General features: G+C 56.9%; 2 protein-coding genes across 2 annotated transcripts; one reads left to right on the forward strand and one right to left on the reverse strand.

Moving 5' to 3' along the window:
* Nucleotides 1-336: 336 nt before the first annotated feature.
* Nucleotides 337-5,450, reverse strand: GM2A (ganglioside GM2 activator). The gene is made up of 4 exons (XM_065849145.2): nucleotides 5,143-5,450; nucleotides 2,988-3,140; nucleotides 1,956-2,138; nucleotides 337-1,848 (listed from the first exon to the last, which is right to left on the reverse strand). Exons 1-4 carry the CDS (start codon nucleotides 5,257-5,259, stop codon nucleotides 1,693-1,695), a joined length of 609 nt encoding a protein of 202 aa, XP_065705217.1. The 5' UTR covers nucleotides 5,260-5,450; the 3' UTR covers nucleotides 337-1,692.
* A 4,749-nt stretch (nucleotides 5,451-10,199) lies between these two features.
* CCDC69 (coiled-coil domain containing 69) lies at nucleotides 10,200-19,706 on the forward strand. Its single transcript, XM_065849466.2, has 9 exons — nucleotides 10,200-10,359; nucleotides 15,317-15,386; nucleotides 15,816-15,976; nucleotides 16,237-16,312; nucleotides 16,495-16,568; nucleotides 16,803-16,904; nucleotides 17,263-17,382; nucleotides 17,628-17,725; nucleotides 18,396-19,706. The coding sequence occupies exons 1-9, from the start codon at nucleotides 10,312-10,314 to the stop codon at nucleotides 18,562-18,564; spliced, it is 918 nt and encodes a 305-aa protein (XP_065705538.1). The 5' UTR covers nucleotides 10,200-10,311; the 3' UTR covers nucleotides 18,565-19,706.
* Nucleotides 19,707-21,942: the final 2,236 nt, after the last annotated feature.

Raw genomic sequence — 21,942 nt, forward strand, 5'->3', positions numbered from 1 at the left:
GGGCCTGCAGAGCAGGGTAAGACTGGTAGGTGTCAGGGAGACACATGGTCGCCGGGATAAGTGATACCCCCAGCGTGGGCTGTGCACCCCTGGAGGTGGGGGTCTGTGTCCCTGTGTCCAAAGGCAGTGCCTGTAGATACCCGCTGTGCCCCTTGCACAGGAGCCTCAAGGCTGCTCACACCTGGCTCTTCTGGCTGCAGCCTCCTCCACCGCTGCCTGCATCCCAGCCTCAACGCCACCTTCACTTCTCCCAGCTCCAAACCACATCCCTACTATTTCAAGATAAACTAATGACACCCCCAGGTCACCCCCAGCACCACGAGGCACCAGCTCCACTTCCTGGTAAAAAGATTTATTAAGAACCTATAGTACCTGCCCACCCTGGCACGAGCGCTGTGCAGCGGCGGGGAGCGGGGTGACAAGGTTAGCACTTCTCCAGGCAAAACAAACCCGGGTTGGACTCAGCAGCAGGATGGAATGAAGTAAATCAAGGACACAGAAGGGTGATGGGAGCAGGTTTGTGCAGCACAGGACCTCCCACCAGGGCAGCCTGACAGTAGTTAAGGCATATAAAGTGCTTGGAGGAAGACCAGCCCTACACTAAATGTGAGCAGTCAGGGACACTGAGGGAGTAAGGGATGCAGAGGGGTGGTGGGTCACCTGCTCCTCTGCCCCATAGGCAGGTGGCTTCAGACACTGACCCTGCCCAGAGCAGCAGGCAGGAAGGATGATGCCTCAGCCCCCAAACACGACTGGGAGATAGGATGCAGGGCCCCAAACAGGACCCAGGCTGCTGGTCTTCATGGCCATCTCCCAGTCCATCCCATGTCCAGGATGTTGCTCCCTGGGAGTGCCTCTGCCGGTACACTGGAAGGATGGTCAAAGTGCAGCATCCTGCCTCAGCTCCATCCCAGTGGCAAAATGAGATGCGTGGGACTTGTCCCCAGTCAGGCTGTACTTCCCCAGAGCCAGTGCAGCCAGCAGCCAGCCACCTCTCCTGCAGCTGGGAGCAGCACCAGCCACTTGGTCCCTTCCGAGCTGGAATGTTCATGTGGGGCTCAGGTGGTTTTAGTCCTCTTGTGCTTGTGATGTTTGTCACAAAAATGGACATGGGAAAGTGCTCTCATGGGTGCCTCCTGTTGCCAAGCTGGTCCCATGCACAGGAGAGGGATGCACCAAAAGCAGACCCAGAGCTACTGGAGAGGGACAGGTCTCCTGCAGCCACTTTAGGGACACTTCTGTAAAACAGTCCCATGCTTTGGCCAGAGGTGGTGTGGGCAAGTAGGGACACCCTCAGCAGCTAATCCTGCATCCCTCCAGCCTGCCCCAGCACTCCCAAACACTCCCTCTTCCCCATGCACTGCTTCAAGAAATATTGCTTTTCCCTGGAATGTTTTTGTCTAAAATTGCCCTGATGGGACTCAAGAAAAAAAGAGAAACCATGTAAAAAATAACCGCCCCCATGTCGCACTGAAAGGCTGGGGCAGGGGACACCCTGGGGATGAGGATGGGGACAGCCAGAGGGACCTTTCTGTGCATAGCAGGGGAGGGGGGCACTGAGCAGGGCAGGGGGGCTGCCTCCTCTTGGCAGCGGGAGGGAGGCACCTCACAGGGACGGGTTGGGGCAGGATGGGATGCAACTGGATGCAACTGGACAAAGGTGGTGGGGAGAGAAGGGACAGTCCCCATGCCTCACTGGGACTTCAGGGAGAAGGACAGTTTGACACAGGCAAGCTCCTCCCCGCTGCTGCTGGCGACCGCCTGGACACGGTAGTTGCCGTTGGTCATCCAGGAAGGCAGCTCCACGTCGGGTAGGTCGAAGTCACTGGCTGGCAGGGAGTAGGAGCCCTGTAGAGAGAGGAGACATGTAGGCAAGACGCCAACCAAACCCGCCCCATCCCTGCACAAAAGGGCACGGTGGCACACAGCCGGTGGCGCCAGTGTTTTGTGCGTACCGCTTTGAAGGGGCAGTGGCAGGGGATGCCGTAGGTGAGCAGTGGCTCCGGGCATGGCGTGCCGGGTGGGATGAGGTTGTCAATGATGGTGCAGACATCGTTGTAGGTGCAGCTGCCCAGCTGGTCGATGCAGGGCAGCTGGACCCAGAGGTCACCAAGTGCCTTCTCCACCACCAGCGACACCTGGAGGGAAAGCATCCCGGACCAGTACAGCCAGCACAAGCATGCACGGCTCTTCCAGCCTGTCCCACCCCTCCCCAGCCATCCCAGCTCCTGCTTGTGCAATTCTTTGGGATGTCCTTGGGGCCATCACACATTCTCTAACCTCCTCCTCCTCCTGCTTTCGGTTCCTCTCTGCCTGCAGGTTTCTCTTCCTTCAACCTTAGCTTGACTCCTTGAGCAAGCACGTCGCAGCACCCACATACCTGCTCCTTCTCCTCTCCTTAGTGCCTCATTCCAAAACCACACGGCAGCTCCCAGCCCACAGCTCTGTCTCCACACTCCCCCAGCACGCTCCCTGCACCTCCCAGCCCCAAACAGGCACCGTGGCATTGCTCAAGACAGCCCATGCACCTTGGGCAGAGGAATGTGCTCAGTCTCATCCCAAAAATTCCCCAAAAAGTGTGGCAGGGCAGCTGGGTCAGCTCAGGGCTCCTGCAGCAGTGTCGTGGCATGTCCCTGAAGGGAGCATCCAGGTCTGGTTGCTGAAAAACAAGTGTTGCAGCGACCGCCAGGAACACGCAGGGCACTTGGGGTTTCATTTCCCTCTCTGAATCATTATGTCCCCAGGACATGACCCAGCTCATGGTGTTTCTCCCACCAAGACAAGGTTGGGAGCTTCCCCCTGGTCTCCCCATGCCTATTGCTCCGTCCTGGTTGACAGAGCCCAGTGCACTCAGCTCTGTATCGCTTGGTGCCTCGGTCCTTCAAGGGCTGCTCATGCCCATACCCACTGTGGGGTATCTCCCAGCTGCTGGTGGTTCTGGGAAGCTTTGCCCTCCCCTGTCCCACGGAGACAGCTCCAGCATGTACCTTCAGAGGGGAGGCCATGGTCTTTTTGCCACTGACAGCAGCACTGATGCGCAGGCTCCCCGGGATGGAGATGGGGTCGGGTGCCACTGAGAGGCTCTGCAGCACCACAGGGTCCTTCCCATCACCACAGTTCTCCCAGGAAAAGCCACCAACCTGCAACACCAAGGGATGGGAGGAGTTAGATCCTGCGTGAGTCTTGCCCTGGGTTTGCAGGAGATTTCCTCAGTGCTGGACCCCCAAGCCCCCTCACACACATATCTGCTTACAAACACAGCCAGAAAATAACCTTCAGCACCCCCCAAATGCCAAATAAATATTTCCATTTGCATTTCTTGCAGTCCCAGCTCTCTGAGCCTGAGGGTGTTGCAGGAACTCTGTCAGACAGCAATTGCCACAATCCTCTTCCTTGTACTTCTCAACCAAAGAGGGTTCCCAGGCTGTGATTTCCAAACCAGCCGCAGCTCAGCCTCCAAACACTTTGCATGTGAACAAGGCGAGCAGCATCCCTCAGGCCAGCGCCAACAGCAGCAAGCAAGGTGTGTGAGAGCAAAGGCAAGAGAGCAAGCGGGGACTGGGGCAGGGCAGTGGTGGCTGTGCTGGCTGGGGACATGCTGTGCCCTTGGGGGGCTGAGGGGCCAACACAGCCTCCCAGCTCAGCCAGGACCAGCCTGGCTGTTCTGAGCCTTCGCCCACCAGCTCTGGCCACTGGCCCCGTGCAGGAGCAGGAACAACACTCGTACATTGCATTTTAAACATGGTTTAACATTTCCATCTCTGCTATGCTTGGGGGGCAGATGAACCAGGCTCACCCCCTGCCTGATATATCCCAGGGGCCTGCCCCTGAGCTAGTTTGGTCTGAATGGGCCAGGGAAGCAGCACTTTCTCATGGGATAAGGAAAATCCACACACAGGGGATGTCACCCAGACAGGGAGTCATCATTTGTGTGACAGGAGCCATGCTGGCAGATCTCCCCTGTTTCCTCCAAGTTCCACCAGTAAAGCCATGGGCTGGCAACAGCACTGGAGTCATTTGCTCCCACAAATCAAGTTGGAAGGCAGGGGAATGGCAGCATTCGCCTGCAACAGCCACAGCTGCGAGTCGGTGGCAAAAGCCCAGCCTGGGCTCCCTCACCGAGCAGGTTCCAGCCTAACTGCAGATCTTTTCCCGACGGGGAGGGGGGAGGATGCCTGAGCCACGCACCCCAAGCAGGTTTATCCGGGGCAGCCCGTGTCCCTGTGCCACGGGTGCAGGGCTCTCCCTGCCTGCTCAGCAGCCGCAGAACCGGTGGAAGCTGTATTACCTAGTGCCAGCGGGCAGCCCCAGCGGGCAGCGCTGCCCACGCAGGCCAGCAGCCCGTCCCGCCGTCCCGCTCACCAGCCCGGAATAGCTCAGGGCAAGCCAGGGCAAGGGGCTGGCTGCGCAGCAATGTTTAGCAAGAGCTGGGAGCCCCTTGCCTGCGCGTCTGCAGGCAAAAAAGCTCCACAGGAGCTAAACATCAGTGTGTGGCTGCATATGGCTGTGGCACAGACCCTCTGCTGCCCCACAGAGCCTCATCCAGTCTTCCTAGCCCGTTCCCCTTTCCCTGGTGCAACATCAGCTTTCCTGGAAAATAAATAGAGAGGTTCCCCTCTGCACCTCATCAGAGTCACACGTCTTAATCAGCTGTATCTTAACCAGCATATGTTGATGAGCCCAGCCCAGTGCTGCGTGGGAAAGAGGAGGCAGCAGTCTGAGCTGGAAAACACCAGCAAACCAGAGGTGTGTGTGCTGGGAGGCTGCAGGAGCAGCTCAGCCGAACGAGGAGAGGCCTCTGGGCTTCTCGGTCCAAAAGGGTTTGTCAAAACTGAAATCCTCTCCTGTTCAGAGGCTAACCCTGAACTTGCATTCGTGCTGCCTCAGCGTGGCCAGGTCGATGGGATCCCACCTCCCCCCACAGCCCAGCTACAGACACGCACCCTTGCACTCGTCCTTGTGGGTCAGAAAACGCTTTGAAGCTCTTGCAAAACCCAGCAGGGCGGGGGAAGCTCTCCTCTCCGCCGCGCCGCTCGGGGTGCTCCCTCCGCCGAACCCCCAGCGACCCCCTACCCCCAGGCAGCCCCCTCGGCCTCTTCCCTGCCCAAAGGGGAGCGGGGTGCAGGGGTTAAGGTCTCTCACCTTGCTCAGCCTGCGGGAACCGCTCCGCTCCACCAGCAGCGCCGGCTGCGACCCGCCGAGCGCGGGCGGGCAGAGCTGCAGAGCGCAGAGCGCCAGCGCCAGCCCCGCTACCAGCATCTCCCCGGCAGCGGCAGGGGCTGAGCAGGACCCGGGGAAAGGCGGCGGGGAGAGAACGGCGAGAGGCAGCGAAGGAACCGCGGGATCCCCGAGCAAAGCTCCACGCAGCGCGGCGGCCGCCGGGACGGGGCTGGGACGCGCTGCGCTGTGGGGCTGCACCCTGCTAGCTCCGGGCCCGGCCCCTCCCCCGATTCCCCTCCCTCTCCCTGGGTGCGCTCAGATTTTCCCTTCCTCTTTTCTTTTTTTTCTCTCTCCCTGGTTTTGTCGGCAAGCGCAGGACTGGAGTCGCAGGGATGCTGGGACGGGAAGCCGCGCTTTCCCAGGCACCCAGGGCCTCCGGGGCGGGATGCCGAGGTGCAGCCACCACGCCAGCGCACCCACCAACGCCGAGTTTCGGTGGGTGAGACCAGACTATCTCCCCACCTCTTCTCGCACCCTGCTCTAGCTGGGCGAGGCATCTGTGGGCATGCAAAGGGTCGGTACCCACCCCACACAAGTACCCGGGACCCCCACACTTCCCCTGCACTCAGCACAGGGCAGATGGAGAGCTGAGATAATTTGAGACCCTGAACCTGATGCCGTGTGTGCTGCGGGGGGGTGGCAGCACCCAAAAGTTGGGCAGTCCCCGACTGGGCTGTTTACCTCAGCGCCCCGCTACCCACCACCCACCTATCCACCATTTCTGATTTAAGAGCCTCCTCTTCTACCCTTCTCCCTTTGGGTGCCCATTTCCTAGCCAGAGCTGCCCCAAGATGCCCTGTCATGATGGAGTGGCGCCCCGGGTACCCCGCCATCATGGATGGCACAGGAGTGTGGCTTTTCCTATATATTCTGGTGAACAGATGTTTATCCCTGTGGAAAGCTGGAAGGGGCTGAGCCCACTGAGCACACAGGACACGAGTGTGGCAGCTCTCAAACCTCTCTGCCGCAGCACACTTAGGACCCACGTGTGGGACCCTCCCTTGCAAACAGCTCAGCTCTCCTTCACATGCTGACGCTGCCCTGCTTCCCCATATCGCTCCCAGCCCTGGGAAGGGTTGCCCAGTTTGTCCAAACCCCTGCCTCAGCTCTATTTTTAGCCCTTCATCCTTATTTAGCAGCGAGGCCAGCTGGGAGCGTGCAGGCAGGGCGCGGGAGCAGGCAGGGGCCGTGACGGATGCTGCTGCTTGCCCCGTGCCGGCAGCGACAACTGCGTTGCTGATCCGCTGCAGATGCTTGAAGGCAAGAAATAAATAGCCTCATTCGTCCCACTCTGGAGCAGGGTGGAAAGTTATGTCCCAGGATTAGTTTTCACTTTGAGGCCCCAGAGCAGCCGGGGGATGGAGATGGGGATGGGGATGCACAGGGAGAGGCGTGGGCATGGCTAGAGCATCAGATTTGGGGCTGGGAGAGGGGCAGAGCCCCTGACACCAGGTATTTTGCTGCTTCTCACAACCAGTGCAGATGAATGTTTCATTGCCCCATTCCCATCCTTCCCCACTCCATTTTGCCATGGGGAAAAAAAAAGGTAATAAAGGACTGTAAGGACAGGTTAATCCACAACTTTTTGCTTGGAAAAGCACAGGCAGGGGCAGGAATGACTTGAAATCGCTGCTCTACCTCAAGGCAGAAACATGTGTGACCTAGATCTTCACCAAAGGAGTCTGCGGTGTTTTTTTGAGCTCTAACACATGCAAGATCCTCTGCAGTTCAAACAGTTTTCTGAGCTACCTCACTCATGCGAAACCCGAGTCACGAGGTCCCAGCAGATCTGGCTAAACATCTTCAATTTGCATTGAAGGAAAGCAGCTGGTGCAGATGTGTGACAACGTTAATGACTTCGGTATGTCCCTTTTACAAAAGCAAACAGATCACAAATGATGTGTGGGGCCAAAGGGTGCAACCACAGACCCCCTTCTCTCCACTGTCTGTGCCACCAGCTCTGCTGGGACCTGCCAGGCATTGCCATGGGCTGGCTCGTTGCCCAAAAACCTTTCAGCAAAATCTTCTCCCCCACTTTTTTTTTTTTTTTTTTAATCCCCAGACTGGGTTTCTGAAAATAAAAGAAACATAAACAATGAATGACCCCATCTGTGCTCACTGGACCACCCTGTACACAGACCATGGAAGGCCAGGTGCCAGATGCAAATCCCATGCACTGGCACCAACACTGCCTTGTACCCACCCCCTCCTGCCCAGTCCTTACCAGCTGGAACTGGAGAGAGAGACGAGACACTTTAGCAGCTTGCATAAATACTTCTCTTATCCATAAGCTTTGGCAAACACTTTAAATGACCATTGGTACAAATTAACTCGATGTTCGGCCAGCTGTTATCCCATTTACGGCAATTCAGCTGAGCGTGAGATAAACCCTCCTAGGCTTGCTTTTCTAGGTAAAGCCCTTGAGATGTCTCCAGCCGCTGTTGCTCCTGGGGACAGACCATGATAAGACTGAAAAAGACACCAGGGCAAACTTCAAAACAAGCCAAAGCTGCCCCAGATGGGTCTGCCACACACCATCTCCACTTGCCTGTCTTTGCACAGGCAGAAATCTCCTCTCTGCCACTATCCCCATTGTCTCCAGTCCCCTGTGAGCAGCCTCAGGCAGCCTCAGCCCCACATGTTCCCTGGATCCTGACGCTCCCCCGGTTAGGGAGAGGGGGATGAGTTGTTGCAGCCATGAATCTCACCCTTACAATGCCATGGAAAGCCCCTGCTTCGCTTGAAAGTGGTTGGACAGAAAAGATTCTGGCTGTTTAACTGCCGCGCTGCAAAGGGAGCAGGTTATCAATGTACTGGGGCAGAGGAAGATGAAGCAGGGCTGAGACAGCAGATCTCTCCAACAGGGACACATCCAGTGCAGCCCTCACAGGAAAAATGGGAGAAAGAGAGAAATCAAGCTAAAATAAGAGACTTTGGGGGCAGTACAGGCAGGGCCACCAGCAGGCAGTGTTGCAGATGCACCCGCGGGCTGAAGGAAGGATGTAACATAATCTGGTGTGGTTCTTTCTTCAAAAGTTAGTGATTCATAGACGTGAAGGGCTGTAGCAGCCATGGCGAGCACCTCACACCAGATCGCACAGTGGCATGTGCTCACTGCACACCCCGTCCCAAACCCCAGCTCTGCCTTGGTGCCACAGCCTGATGTCACCAAATCCTCTCGTTTTTCTCCACTGTTAGCAGGAGAAACCCTACCCAGAGCCCTGCTTTGTGGCATGGGGGTATCCCAGTGCACCCCCAGTAAAACCAGACATTATCACAAGCACACATGCAAGCTGCTGGAGCTTCCTGCACCAGCGAGACGTGATGGCAGCTGGACAGGCTCCTCGTCAGCTGCCCACACAGTTGCTCCTGTTCGCAGCCATGGCCCCAGCAATGCAAATTCAGCCTGAAAATAAGCATGTGCTTGTGTGCTTGGCCCTATACGCCTTCAGTTTCCAAAGTCTAGACCAGGATTTTTAATTAACCCTAAAGAGGTGGAGAGCAGCACCTTGCACAGCTTTTTATCCAGCAAATGATCTACTCAGCCCAAATAAGTACTCTCCCGAGGGGGAAGGAGACTTGCCCCATATATGAAGTGCTGGGGAGATAAGAACAGAGACATTCTCAGTGGTTTCTGAGTGGTGGGAGTTGATGCCAGAAAACCGCTGTGACTCACGAGACTTCACCCAGATTAAGCAGCGTCTACCCAAGAGGACAAAGGCAACTGGTCCCACCAGTCCTCAGGAGACTTGGGGCAGCCACGGGTCTGCCCTTCATCTTCCCCACCCTCCTAGTCAAGGGGTGTTTCACAATTTCCCAGATCCCAGGGTTACAAGGGCAGGAAAAACACCTCCGAGTCGCACATGATGGGGCGACCACGCACCTCTGCTCCCTCGCTAGCCGGGCAGGCGGTGCCGGACCAGCAGTGAAACACCAGCGTGCTGGCAGCGCAGAAGCCACGGACTGCTTGGATTTCTCCCAGGGGATATTTGGAAAATGTCAGAATAGAAACTTGTTGACAAAAACTGGCAGTGTTTCCATACGGGCGCAGCCTCGTGACCAGGTTGAAACTCTCCTATTTCAGCAGTGCTGGGTGGCAAGGTTTTGTTTTTCAGGTCAGAATGTATGCTCTTCTAGAAATGTTTATTATTTAACAGTATTTAAAAAAAAAAAATCATCAGACCCAAAACACTTGGAGGAACCTGCCTTCCCTTAATTTTTAGGCAGGCCACTTTTAAATCCCTGTTTCCCTTCCTATTCAGGACTCACTTCCAAAGTGCAGGATTGCTCCTGGAAAAGATCACTCTGGTCCAGTATTCGGGGTGTCTGGGATGCTCAAGAGGGGAGTTGCCAGAATGCAGTCCCCCAGGCAGTATGGACCACACCGAAAACCCCTTCCAGCCAGCACAGCTACCCTTGGAGCAGAGCTGCTGCCAGAAGAACACATCCCACGGAAGAAAACATTCCCACTTTTACACAACTACCGCAATACGAGCTTAAACTTCATGGGGTGAAGGTAAAAGGCAGGATGGATCCTGCCTTTGCCCCTCACATCCCTTATTTCAGGGGACTGGGGTGGATTCACCAGTGGAAGCCCCCTGAGGCAGCCCTGCTCCAGCCGGACCCCAGACATAGTGCAGGGGTCCTGCTCCCCTTTTCCTCCATCCAGGGTGGAGCATCCTCAGTGCAGGGGACCCCAGGGACAGAACATTCCCGGGGCGGGGGTGTCCCACTACTCTGCTTGGGATGAAGCACCCCGGTACAGAGCACCCAGGGCGGGGACACCCCGGGGTGGAGCAGCCCCGGGGCCGGAGCAGCCCCGCCGGGCGCCCAGGGCCAGCCCCGGGGGCGGGCAGGCTGCGGCCGGGGGCCCTGCCCGCGGCTCGGGGGTGCAGAGCACCCTCTCCCGGCGCTGCCTGCGAGCAGCTGCGCGGACTTTTTTAAATTTTTCCTTTTTTTTTTTTTTTTTTTTTTTTTTTTCTGCCTGCCAGCCCCAGCTGGGGCGGCTCGTCCCGTCCCGTCCGTCCCGGTCCCCCCGGGGGATGCAGCGCCCCGCGCCCCGCGGCTGAGCGGGCTCCAGGCCGGGGCTTCATGGGCTGCACCGGCAGCTCCCTGCGCTGCTGCCCCGCCGGCGGCAAGGTACCGGCTTTGCTGGGCTGGGCTTGGGCTGGGCTCGGGCTGGGCTTTGCTTGGGGTCGGGGCTTGCGTGGGGTCGCGGCTTGCGTGGATTTGGGGTTCGCATGGGGCTAGGGTTTGCGTGGGCCCCTGCTTGGACTGCTGGGGAGGTGTGTTTTGGGACCCCAGCCCGTGTGAGCGAAGCGGCTGGGCTGGGCAGTGTGCTGCCCCCAGTTGCCCGTGACCCCACCAGTGTTGTGGCTGGGGAGCTGGCACCAGGCACAGCGAGTGTTAGCAGCCACCTGCCCTACTGCACCCTCCGGCACCCCTCCGGCCACTGGGGAAGAGCCCCTACATCATGGGGATGTCCATACTAAAGGGGGGGTGCAGCATCTGGGGTGACAATGCCTGTTGGAAATGCTGGTCCCATATAGGGCAAGGATGGGTTGCCCCAGCTAGATTTCTGCCATACTCCCACAGCATCCCCCCCTTGTCCAAAAAGTTGTGTCCCCCCTTGTGCTGAAGGTAAAGCTTTTGCTGGGGAATGCTCTGAGTCCCCAGCAGATCTCGGTGCATTGCTCTATACTCAAAGTGCTCTTTTGCAAGTTATGGTCTAGAAAATATCTGCTGCTAATTATTATTATTTTTTGGCATGCTCATGCTGCCTTAGCGCCCCGCCATTAGCTTTGGAGTTGTTTGTGAATACAGATGTGCTGTTCGCACTGCTGTCGGTGGGCTGTGGTTGTTGGAGGGTGGCAGGGGTAGGAGGAAAGTCGAAATGGCCCTGGGGTGCCAGCGTGTCCCCCTGCACGGGTGGCCCTTTGCAGAAGCAGCTGGGAGAGCTTGGCTGCCCGGGACCATGTGGCCAAAGCACAACCCGCTGCTGGGATGTGTGGGGGGAGCAGGCGTGGAGCTTGCATGGCCCTGGAGCCAGCAAGTGCCTTTATTTACAGCACTTGCAGGCTTGGCTGCTTCTCCGTATCATGGAAAAAATCCCACTCTTCTCCATGTCATAAGATCAGACACTTCTGGGCTGGTTTGTGACTCTTAAGAGCTCGCAAGAAGGGGCATGGGACAGGAAGAAACAGCAGCCATGAGGTCCCAGGTGTTGAGAGCAGAACATTTACTGAAATGCGGAAATTTAAGTCAGAGTCATTTGCCCGCAGACGCCTCCCTTCCTGCACTTACCCACTCTTGAACTCTTTTGCTCAGCCTCACAACACAGCTCACCGTGATTTGTGCCCCATCAAACAGCCCTGCTGCTGTGACTAAATTGTGAGTTAAACCCAAAAGCAGCACCAAAAATCCCCTTTATGGCAAAAAGGGGTAAGGGCAGGCGTTGACCCACTTCTGCCCACATTCTCGTGTCCAGGGTATGAAAAGGCAGGGTGGGAGACCTTCACCCTCCTGCTGCTGATGGGTGGATTTGCAGAGCTGGTCCCTTGGGGTTGCTTGGGGATGGAGGAGCCCTCAAACCCCAGGGGGGAGCCTGGAAAGACCTGCGATGCACATCACGGGGCTGGGGCTGTCATAGGGGCTGGGAGCTGTGGTGGCTTTTGGGGCCAGTCTAAGGCTGGAGGTGACCTTGGGGAGCCCGTGCTGGGCTGTGTCTGGTGGGTGGATGGCATACCAGGCACTGCTGCATGCCCCGAGGGAGGCGGCTTGGCAGCCTCCTCCTTCCCATCACCGGTCCGTGGGCAGCGGGGCAATAAGGATGCACGGGTGCAAGTGCCACAGACAGAGCCCCATCCTGAGCTGCGAGCACTGTCCCCAGGTGTCACTTCACCTCCCAGCTCCATCCACCTGTGCTTGGCTGCTTCCCATCACCGCTTGTTCTTCAGCCATGCTCCTGGCGTGACAGAGGCCAAGACGCCTTCCCAAAAGATCAAGGCTGAGGCTTGGCTGTCTTCCAGGGCTGGGGTGAATTTATTTTGGAGATATAGGAACTATATGTAGCAGCAAGAGCCAGGGAAAAGTCAGGACAAAAAAGTCGGGGCTGTCAACGGCATGAAGGGTTTGCATACGTTTTGCAGTACAGATTTGACTGTATGAGAGGTGATAGTCATCTCGTAACACAACCATCGCCGGAGGAAAAACAGCAGCAGAGTTGAAGACAGGGCTCACGGACCTGTGCCAGTATTGCTCTGGCAGCACTGAGCATCTGCTGCAGGTCCCAGGGAGGTTTTAGGGTCATGGGCCAAATCCTGTCCCCCCTTCTCCACAGCCACAAAGCAAAGCCTCATCCCCAGAAGCAGCGTCAGGATTTAAATACTTGTTTCCTGCCTCTTTGTGATTTTGTTCCCTGACAGTAACGTTACATGGTTTAATTGCTTAACATGCTTGTAAAACAGGAAGAGAGGAAGAAAAGTACAGTACAAACCCCCACCTCAGGCTAAAAGCTGAAGCAGAGGCTGCAGCCAACCCAGCTGCCTGCACTGTGCCGGCTGCCTCTGCACGGGGCTCCCCTCCACTGGCACCTTTCGAGATGCCTCAGGTTCTGCTGGAAATCCTGATTAATCCATCCAGACCATGAGAAATATTCAGTGCTAAGAACATGGATACTTTTTTTTAAGCATCCTCACAGATTAAGCCAGAGGTTTCTGTGCTGAGACATTACAGGACCAGCAGTGCTGCTGATGGCCAGCACCTGTGGGACATTTCAGGCTGCTTCTTCCCCAGGCCAAAGCCATTCCAGCTGGAGCAACTCCCAGCCTGCTCCTTTTGCACGTAGCGGGTACCAGGAGCATCTTCCATCTCTCCAAAATGCGCTGGGCGATACCCGGGATGCAGGTGCCACATGCTGCTCTGGAAGTGGCAGCAGAAGATGCCTCTGATCAAGTTTTCAGCCACATTTCCTCTTCACTCTGTTTTTGGAAGTGGAGCTCTCATCCCAAAGGGCAATTGAGTGATCAGGCGTAAAATTACCTCCAGACACTATTTTAATTGCTCCTAGAGGTAGGAAGGGTGCCTCACTTGTAGCCTCGGGGCAGGTATTTAGATTTGCCCGCTGATGCCGGTACACCTCTTGCTCCCTTTTGCCACTTCTGAGTTCAGTGCAGTTGTCCCAAATCATTCTGCTTGAGGAGCTGAGGGTCTCTGAGGCCCCATCCCACTGGGTTTGGGACATGGAGGAGAGGTGAAAGTGCCCTGGATCCATGCTGGGGACGTTGCCTATGCTATAGGGGTGATCAGCCCTGGCTCTGTTCTGGGGCACCACCTTCACCAGCGAGCAGGACACATGCAGCAGAGGTGGTTTGGTTTGGGAAGGTGAGGCTTAGGGGTCACTCCTGGAGGAGGTACCAGCATCCTGCTCTTGGCAAGGCTCAGATCACCCAAAACCCTTGGGGGCTGTTTGACCCTGCCATGCCAGGACAGTCCCCCTGTACAGCTTTTGCTTTTTTGCAGTAAAACCTGTGGGGGGGAATTTTGAGGTTCTCTTGGTGTCCCCAGGCTTGCAGAGCCCTGACTGTCTCATCCCACCAGACCCCAAAATCCGGCACAGGACATGGGGTATATTAAATAGTAGGTGGATGCACATCAGCATGAGATGGGTGCTGGGGATCTCGGGGACCCTTTGCAGGTAGGGCTGCTGGGTGGGCTTGGCAGCATCACAGGGCACCCCACATTTGCAGAGCAAGTTGTGTCAGCAAGAAGAACAAAAGCTGTGAATCCCAATCGCCTGGTGCCTCCTCACCCTGCTGCCTGGGCCATGTTCAACGCCTGGGCCACATTCAATGCCACAGCCACTCACGCCATAGAAGGGAAGATAAAGCCGGGGCTTCCCAGACACTCAGAGTTTTCCTGCTCTCTCTGGCAACTGCGCTTCCCTCCAGCTTCGGGAGGGGGGCTGCTGGGGATGCGGAGGGAGGGACGCTTGTTTGCTTTGCCTCCCTTTTTCCCAAGCCAGGCTCCCTAATCTGGTCTGTATTTGGCTGCGCCACTGTGACAACAGAGCCAAGCGGAGGTGCAGCCAGCACAGTGGGGTCCCCGCACCCCCCGGGCTGCCAGGCTGGTTTTGTGAGGGACTGCTGTTTTTAGGAGAGGGTTTGCCAAGGGCTGGAGTGTGGCAACATGTTGGCAGGTGGATTCCGTGACCCACAGACACCGATACCCTGCTCAGAAGCACAACCTGGTGATGGGCATTGGGGGCAAGATTTTCCCCGCACCAAGGAGGCGGGGCTGTGCAAGCAGATGAGCTTTGCTTCTATCTTTCAGCAATAAATAAAAATATATCTATCTCTTTTTTTTTTTTCTCTCCTCCCCAAGTGACTATATTAAGCCCTTGCAGGGCTGGAGAGCGTCTCATGGAGCTGTGCTGCTGAAGGCAGCTCCCAGCTCTGGGTTGTATCAGCCCCGCGGCAGCTGCGGGAGCGCGCGGCTGAGCAGCACATTCCTGCGCTCCTGAGCTCATTGCTTGTGCTGCCGCCAGCCCTCGCCTGCTGCCAGCCCTGCGCAGGGTCAGGATCACCTCTCATTTATAGTTATTTTTCGTTTCTCGCTCCTGCTCCAGCATGGGCTGTGTCAAAGCCCAGCTGCGTAAAGCACCAGCAGAGGGGTGTGTTTGTGGAGCTGCAAGGTGCCAGGGACAGGATGGGGGCGGCAATGGACGCGCCAAGTGCTGCCTGCTCTCCCCCACCATGAGTTTTGCTGCCAGAGGCTATTTTGCACCAGCACTGTGTTGGGGGGCTCCTGAGCATCGTGTGGGTTTTCCAGCTGGTGGCTGGCAATGCCATGTGGCGAAGTGGCCAGGACACAGGGAAATGGCACAAGCTCAGGGCTGCCTGCCAGGCAGCACGTGCACACCCATGGGTGCTTGGGGGTGGCAGAGGGTCAGGGAGGCATCACTGCTGCTCGAGCACCTGTGCTTTAGCAGAGCTGAAGGGTGCTCAGTGCAAGGTGCCTGGCTGTGAGGTGTCCTCTGCCTGCAGCCATCTGCCCCCTTTGTTCTCCCCCCTGCTCCAGCCCCCTCTCTCTCCGCCAGAGACAGCTAAAAGCCCAGCAGCAGAGGGGACCAGCTTCCCAGGAGCTCGCGGACTTGAAGACAGAGAATGGTGAGAAGAAAGTGTGTTTTCCCCTGCTGTGCTTTCTCAGTGCGATATTAAAAAAGCAGTAGGAGAGACCCCAGGGCAGCCAGCATGCGCCAGGGATGGGGAGGATGGGGATAATGGCTGCATCCTCCACATGGCGCTGGTGCAGGTGGGCAGACATGGTGGCATCCTAGAGATGATGGCATCACTTTCTCTCAGGCAGAGAGGTTGTCCCAAGGGCAGGAATCCTAATGAATCCTCTCTGAGCCTGTCATCACCAAACCAATTAGCCCTACTTTGCATCAGTGAGATGCAGGGGAGGGATTTGTTCAGTGGGAAGAGGACAGGGCCTGAACCCAGGACAAGGTGCTGCCAGGTCGGCTGCCCAGGACACCCAAGCAGCCCAGTTAGCAGAATGCAGCCAGTGCCGTTTCAGCCATGTTTGCGTTGCAGCTGATGCCGCCCTGTTGCCTGAGGATGGGAAGGAGAAGGCAGCACTGCAGGAGGAGCGGACGGAGAGCAGGAGACTCCACCAAGACCAGGAGGAGGAGGAGCAGCTGCAGGATGCCAGCCGGGCAAGGTCCACAAGAGTTGCCCAGGATGTTCACATTCAGGTCAGTTGAAAAGGCAGGTGCTGGTGGGGCTGTGGCTGGACAGGGAGCGTGTGGCCAGCCAGGACATCCCAGGCAGCAGTTACAACCTGGCACACGCTGGGCTGGGCTCTCCTGTTTTTAGGAGAAGGAAAGCGTTAGAAATGGGTTAGGAAGCCAGGAGCGGTGCGGGTCTGGCAATGAGTCACGGGTGGGTGGGGAAGAGCCAGAGCATCCCTTACATGGGTCACACAGGTAGGGTTTATCATCTCCCTGCTTCCCAGGTGGAAAAGGGAAAAGACCTGGAGCTAGAGGAGCGGTTCGATGCCTTGAGGAGGGAGCACACAGAGACCCTGCGAGGTGCGTGCTAGGACAGCGGGACTCCCCACAACCCCCCTGTCCCCCACTGCTTGTGCCTCTTCAGCTTCATGCAGGGTCACGGGGACACTGCCCCCTTGCTCCACAGTACTGTGGGGCTCAGGTGGGGCTCGCTGCCCTGGTGTCCCTGCACTGGTGATGCTCAATTCACATGCCCCCTGCAGAGCTCCAGAGAGTACATGAGCAGGAGAAGCTGCTGCTGACGGAGTCCCACCACAGGTCCCAGGCAGCCTTACAGGTACCCATGGAGAAACACCTGGGGAGGGGCTGCTCGTGAAGGGCTTGAGGACCATCTGCTGGCTCTGCCATGGTCCCCTGAGCTCCTCAGTGGCCACCTTGGTCCCTTGTGTGCCCAGGGACCATGCAGGCTCCTCCAGCCCTGGGGTTACCAGGGTGCCATAGCCCAGCAGTGCCACTGCTTGGGAAGAAATCCTGGACACCTCCCATCCTCCTTCTTCCCTGGCTGCCCTAGGAGACGATCCAGGAGCTGAATTCCCAGCTGAAGTCCTTCCAGGAGAGAATGAAGCGGGTGGAAGAGTCACTCTTGAGCACAGACTACAAGAAGCACATCCAGGTACAGAGAGATGTGGGACCAGTGGCCTCTGCAGAGGAGTGTCAGGGAGGGGATCTGCTCCAGAGTGCTGGCCCAAAGCCAGGGGTGCTTCTCTGATGGATCTTGAGAGCATGTGAAGGGGCTCAGGCCAGGGGTGGCATAGGACAGCTGAAAGGGGAGCAAAGCCCCATCACTGAGAGGTTCAAGAGCTGTTGGGGTCCCTCAAGCACAAGTGGTGGGTGAAATGTGCTGCCTTGTGGGTACAAACCCATCCTGGGCCATGCAGAACCCTACCTGGCCCACCGGGGTCATGTACGAACCATGTCAGATGGCCCGAGTGCCCACCCTGCTGCAGCTGCCCCATCCCTGTGCCCTGCAGGAGCACGGCAGCCCCAGCCCCTTCTGGGAGCAGGAGCTGGAGAGCCTGCACTTCGTCATCGAGATGAAGAATGAGCACATCCACGGCCTGGACAAGAAGCTGCTGAACCTGGAGAACGTGGTGGGTTCAAGGAGGGCACTACCAGTGGGCTTTCTTCTTTCCATCTCTTCTTCCCACCTGAATCCCATTCAGAAACTGCAGCTGAAGCAGAACTGGATAGAGCCTGGTTCTTCCCTCAGAGTGGGGAGGGGATGTGGGTGCAATGCCACCATGCTCCTACCCAGCCAGTTTTCCCCCCAGATGGGGCAGTGGGGAGGTCAGAGGCACTTTCTGACTCCCCCCTCACCCTTTTGTCACCCTTCCAGGTGGAGAGGAACCTGCTGCTGGAAGAGAAGGTGAAGATCCTCCAGCAGGAGAACGAGGACCTGCAAGTTCGCACCCAGAACCACTTGGTCATGGCTAGGTAAGTGCCATCCAAATGCATCCACTGGTGCACGGTGGCAGGGTGACAGCAGTCACAGGTGGCATCTCCAATGTGGGAAGTGGTGACAGCGCTGGAGCCCTCAGCACAGGGCAGACATGGACCTGTTGGAGAGGGGCTAGAGAAAGCCACAAAAATGATCCAAGGCTGGAACAGCTCTGGGAGGACAGGCTGATAGTGTTGGGGTGTTCAGCCTGGAGAAGAGAAGGCTTCGGGGAGACCTGATTGCAGGCTTCCCGTACTTTAAAGGGGCCAATAAGGAAGATGGGGACAGATTTTAGCAGAGTCTGTTGCAATAGGACAAGGGCTGATGGTTTTAAACTGAAAGAGGGGAGATTCAGGCCAGACATGGGGAAGAAATATTTTACACTGAGTGTGGTGAGAGCCTGGCCCAGGTTGCCCAAAGAGGTGGTTGATGAACCATCACTGGAGACATCCTAGGCCAGGCTGGACAGGGCTCTGAGCAACCTGATCTGGGTGAAGATGTCCCTGCTCATGGCATGGGTGGCACTGGATGAGCTTTGAAGGTCCCTTCCAACCCAATCCATTCTAAGATGCTATGACAGCAGGGTTTGGGGAATACATCACAGTCCATGGTGCCCCCAGGTGCTCTGTGGGGAGCATAGGGGGCTAACACACTATTTGCCTGCAGGCAGCTGTCGGAGGAGCTGCTGGCCGTCCGCGGGGCGCTGGAGAAGGAGACCCAGCTGCGGGAGCAGGCTCACCGCGAGAAGGAGGAACTGCTATATCGTGTGCTCAACAGGGGAGACAGCTCCCCCTTCCCCACAGCTGCCGGCGAGGTGCCCCTCATGGCCACATAGCACACCGCCAACCAGCACCATACACTGCCGGGGGAGCTGTCAGGGCTCTCCTCCGGGCGCAGGAGCCCGGGGCTGCTCTCACAAGTGCCCCCACTGCCGGGGCAGGCCCTGTCTGACCAGGGCGATGGAGCATTTCACAGGACACTTGCGCCTGCCTTTCTCCAGCCCATGCAGGGCTGCAGGGGGTCCCCGGCCACCCCTCCACCCCTTCCTCTTGTGGGAAGCTGTGGTGAGCATTCTTGGGGTAAAAGGGGTCAGCCAGGACACACGTGCATTGGGCTGGATGCCACCCAGCACTTGGCTCTAAGCATAACCAGCAGCAGTGCTGCTAGGGGGCATGGAGGTGAGTAAGAAAAGGTCATCACTGGGATAGGAAAGGGACAAGCACGGGAGAATGAGCAGGGCACTGGGGACATGGTGCTGTTAAGGTACCTCACTCTCTGTGGAGTATCCCTGGGAAGTGCATGGCTGAGCCCAGGGCTGAGACATGGAGGCTTTCACGGGGTAGCAGCAAAGGGCAACAGGGTACCTCCGCCACCTCCAGCATCGCCCTTGCCACCAACCGTGTTCGCCTGTCCCATTTTGGGGCTTGGCCTCCTGCTCAGGCTGCTCTGAGCAGGTACCACCCATTCCACTGTTTCCAGGGAAAACAAGGCTGCCCCTGCCTGGGGAGGGGGTCAGGCAGGGATCCCACTCACACCCTCTTCCACCCATCACCTCCTCCATCCCAGGGGTTCCCAGGCAGGCTCCCACTGACTGCCACACAGACACCAAAGCCTCTTTGCCCCTGCTGCCCATCAGCAGCAACACCAGCCCCATCTTGTCCCTCAAAGCCGGGCAGATGCTGCACACCTGGAGGTGCACATTTGGGGAGCAGAGCATCCTCTAAAGGGGAGCAGATTTCAGTGGTGGCCACCAGCAGATCACATCCCCATTGGGGAAGATGCTGCCAGCACGGCTGCAGGTTGGGGCTGGATGCACACAAGCACTTTTCACTGGGCTCACAAGTGTGGTGGGACAGTCACTGCTCCAGGGGTTGTCACTGGCCTGTCCCCTCCCCTGTTTAGGCAGGGGGTGTGTGTATGTGTGTGCACCAGGCCAGTGTGCTACTGGCTGTAACAATTACAAGTCTGTATGAAGAAGCAGCAGCCTCAAGTTTCCCTTATCAATGGTTTTGGGGACCAGCATGGGAGCATCTCATGGGGGGCATATGCTCTCCACCCAGGGCAGTGGGAGGATGGGGAGGGGTTGGAGGAGGCCCCACAAAGCCACAGCAGGGAAAACCTGGAAGAGGTCCACACTGCTGATCCCCCTTTTCCTGCTCCTTCCCTTGCTTCATTCATTTCAATGGGGTCCCAGCAGAAGGCAGATCCCAACCCTCCCAGCACCTCTGTGCTACCCCACAGCCAAACAAAGTCCATGTTGCACACTTCAGATCCCATAATCTGCTACTTACAGGGCCAGGGACCTGGCTGGAAACCTTGCTTACCAATACACCCCAGCAGCACTAAGGATCACAGGGCTGTGTGGTTCTTGCTGCCATGAGGAGTCTGGGGGGCAGAGGGACCACCCTGAAGCAGTGCCCAGCACTCCACCCCACAGGATGGGGCACTGTGAGTCCTCATAACACATGGACCCCCAGCCTCTGGGGACAACTGTTGTGTCTCCTGGGGGCTGCAGAGCTGCTGCCCATGGCTGGGCCAGCTGGGGCTGCTTTCCCCTCCCAGCAGCACCCACCCTCCACACAACACCAGTCCCACCCAGAACACCTCACCTTCATAATTTTTCCCATCTCACACAAAACAAGCTACTTACTCTGGCCATCCTTTGGGCAAATTGCTCCAGCTGCAAGCTGATGTGGAGGGTGAACACTGGGCAGCCCCAGTTACACCCCCCTTAAATTCCTTTTGGGAGCACCCTGGTCCTCCTCACATTGACCACCACTCTGGGCTGCAAAAGGGAAATCACGCAGAAATATTTTTCCTGTAATGCCTTCCAGATCATACATATGAGCCTGCAATGCTAATAGGCTCAGAGGCATCAGTAATGTAGTTTAACATTTCAAAGTTGCCTGTACAAGTAGCAGAGTGAACTCCTTCCCTCATCCCTATTACCTCACACCAGGAGGTGCTCCCAATTTGTGGAGCAGGTTTTAAAGGAAAACCAGGCAGAAAAAAAACAAAAACACAGCCAGGTTAGTATACAGGACCGCATGCACTTACAGATGTGGATGTACCCAAACTGACCTGCCCCTGGGGAATATGGAGAGAGGTGAGCAGGTCCAAGAACTGACTGCAGCAGCAAGGCAGAGAAGCACAGCCCCAGCTCCCAGCAGCAGAGCACTGAGGCTGTCTGCACTTCCCCAATGTTTGGGCACTAGGACCGCAGTTGTTACCTACACCTTGTCACAACCCCATTGCATAGAGAAAACATCCTTAGAGGAAGGAAAAGAGAAATGCCTGATAAGCCCAAGTACAGCCGATAGCAGATCCAACAGCAGCACCATCCACCACTGACCCATCCAGCCTTACCTCAGGGGGTTGCAAAGGTGCAATAAGACCCAGATATATCTTAACAGAAAACTAAACAGGTACCAGGAACAACCCTGATGCAGTACCTCCTTCTTGAGCAGCAGAGTAGGAGTAAGGGTTCAAGTGGGTCCAGGGCTGGGCTTAAATGGGGTCCAGGGCTGTGTGGGTGTGAGTCCCAGGTGAGGCTGCTCAGGGCCAGTAAGGGATATAAGTACTCTCAGGCTCTGGCACAGCCATTTTGTAAGGCTGCTCCTAGGAGGGAAAGGATATGGGGAAAGCTATGGTGTGACTCTGAGAGAGGAGGACCAATTCTGGGCTTTGAGGAGAGTCTGACAGATTGTGTTTACCAGTGAGGTGTTAACTTTGATGTTATTTTAAATAGTATGCAGGTTGAGTCTGCTTACAATATTTCAGGTTAAAAGCCATTTATGTTTGTGCATAGGCTATGGTGTAGTCTGGTATACTTGCCAGCCTTCTGGTACCCTGGAAGAAGACATCAGCAAGGCAGGAACAAAGTAAGGAAAGATTCAGAGTACCTGAAAAGTGTGTCTGTGCTCTAACCACACGCTACTCTGCCCTGGCTGTGCAGGACAGCCCCGTGTCCCCTGTGAGCCGCTGGGCTGGTGCCTTTGTGGTGGGGGCTCAGCACACCCTGGTGTAGCCAGGAGCCCTGGGAGGACAGCAGGGCTGTTGTCCTACATTGCTTTGCAGTGCAGGGTGAACAAAGCCACACTTGTCACCCACACTGTCTCACATGAGTGAGGCATCCAGACACCAACGCCAGCCTGAGGGAACATTGTCCCAAGGGAATGACAGAGCAAGAGGGAGCAGCACTGAGGGTCATCTT

This window comes from Patagioenas fasciata, chromosome 14, assembly GCF_037038585.1.
Source record: "Patagioenas fasciata isolate bPatFas1 chromosome 14, bPatFas1.hap1, whole genome shotgun sequence".
Lineage (NCBI taxonomy): Eukaryota > Metazoa > Chordata > Aves > Columbiformes > Columbidae > Patagioenas > Patagioenas fasciata.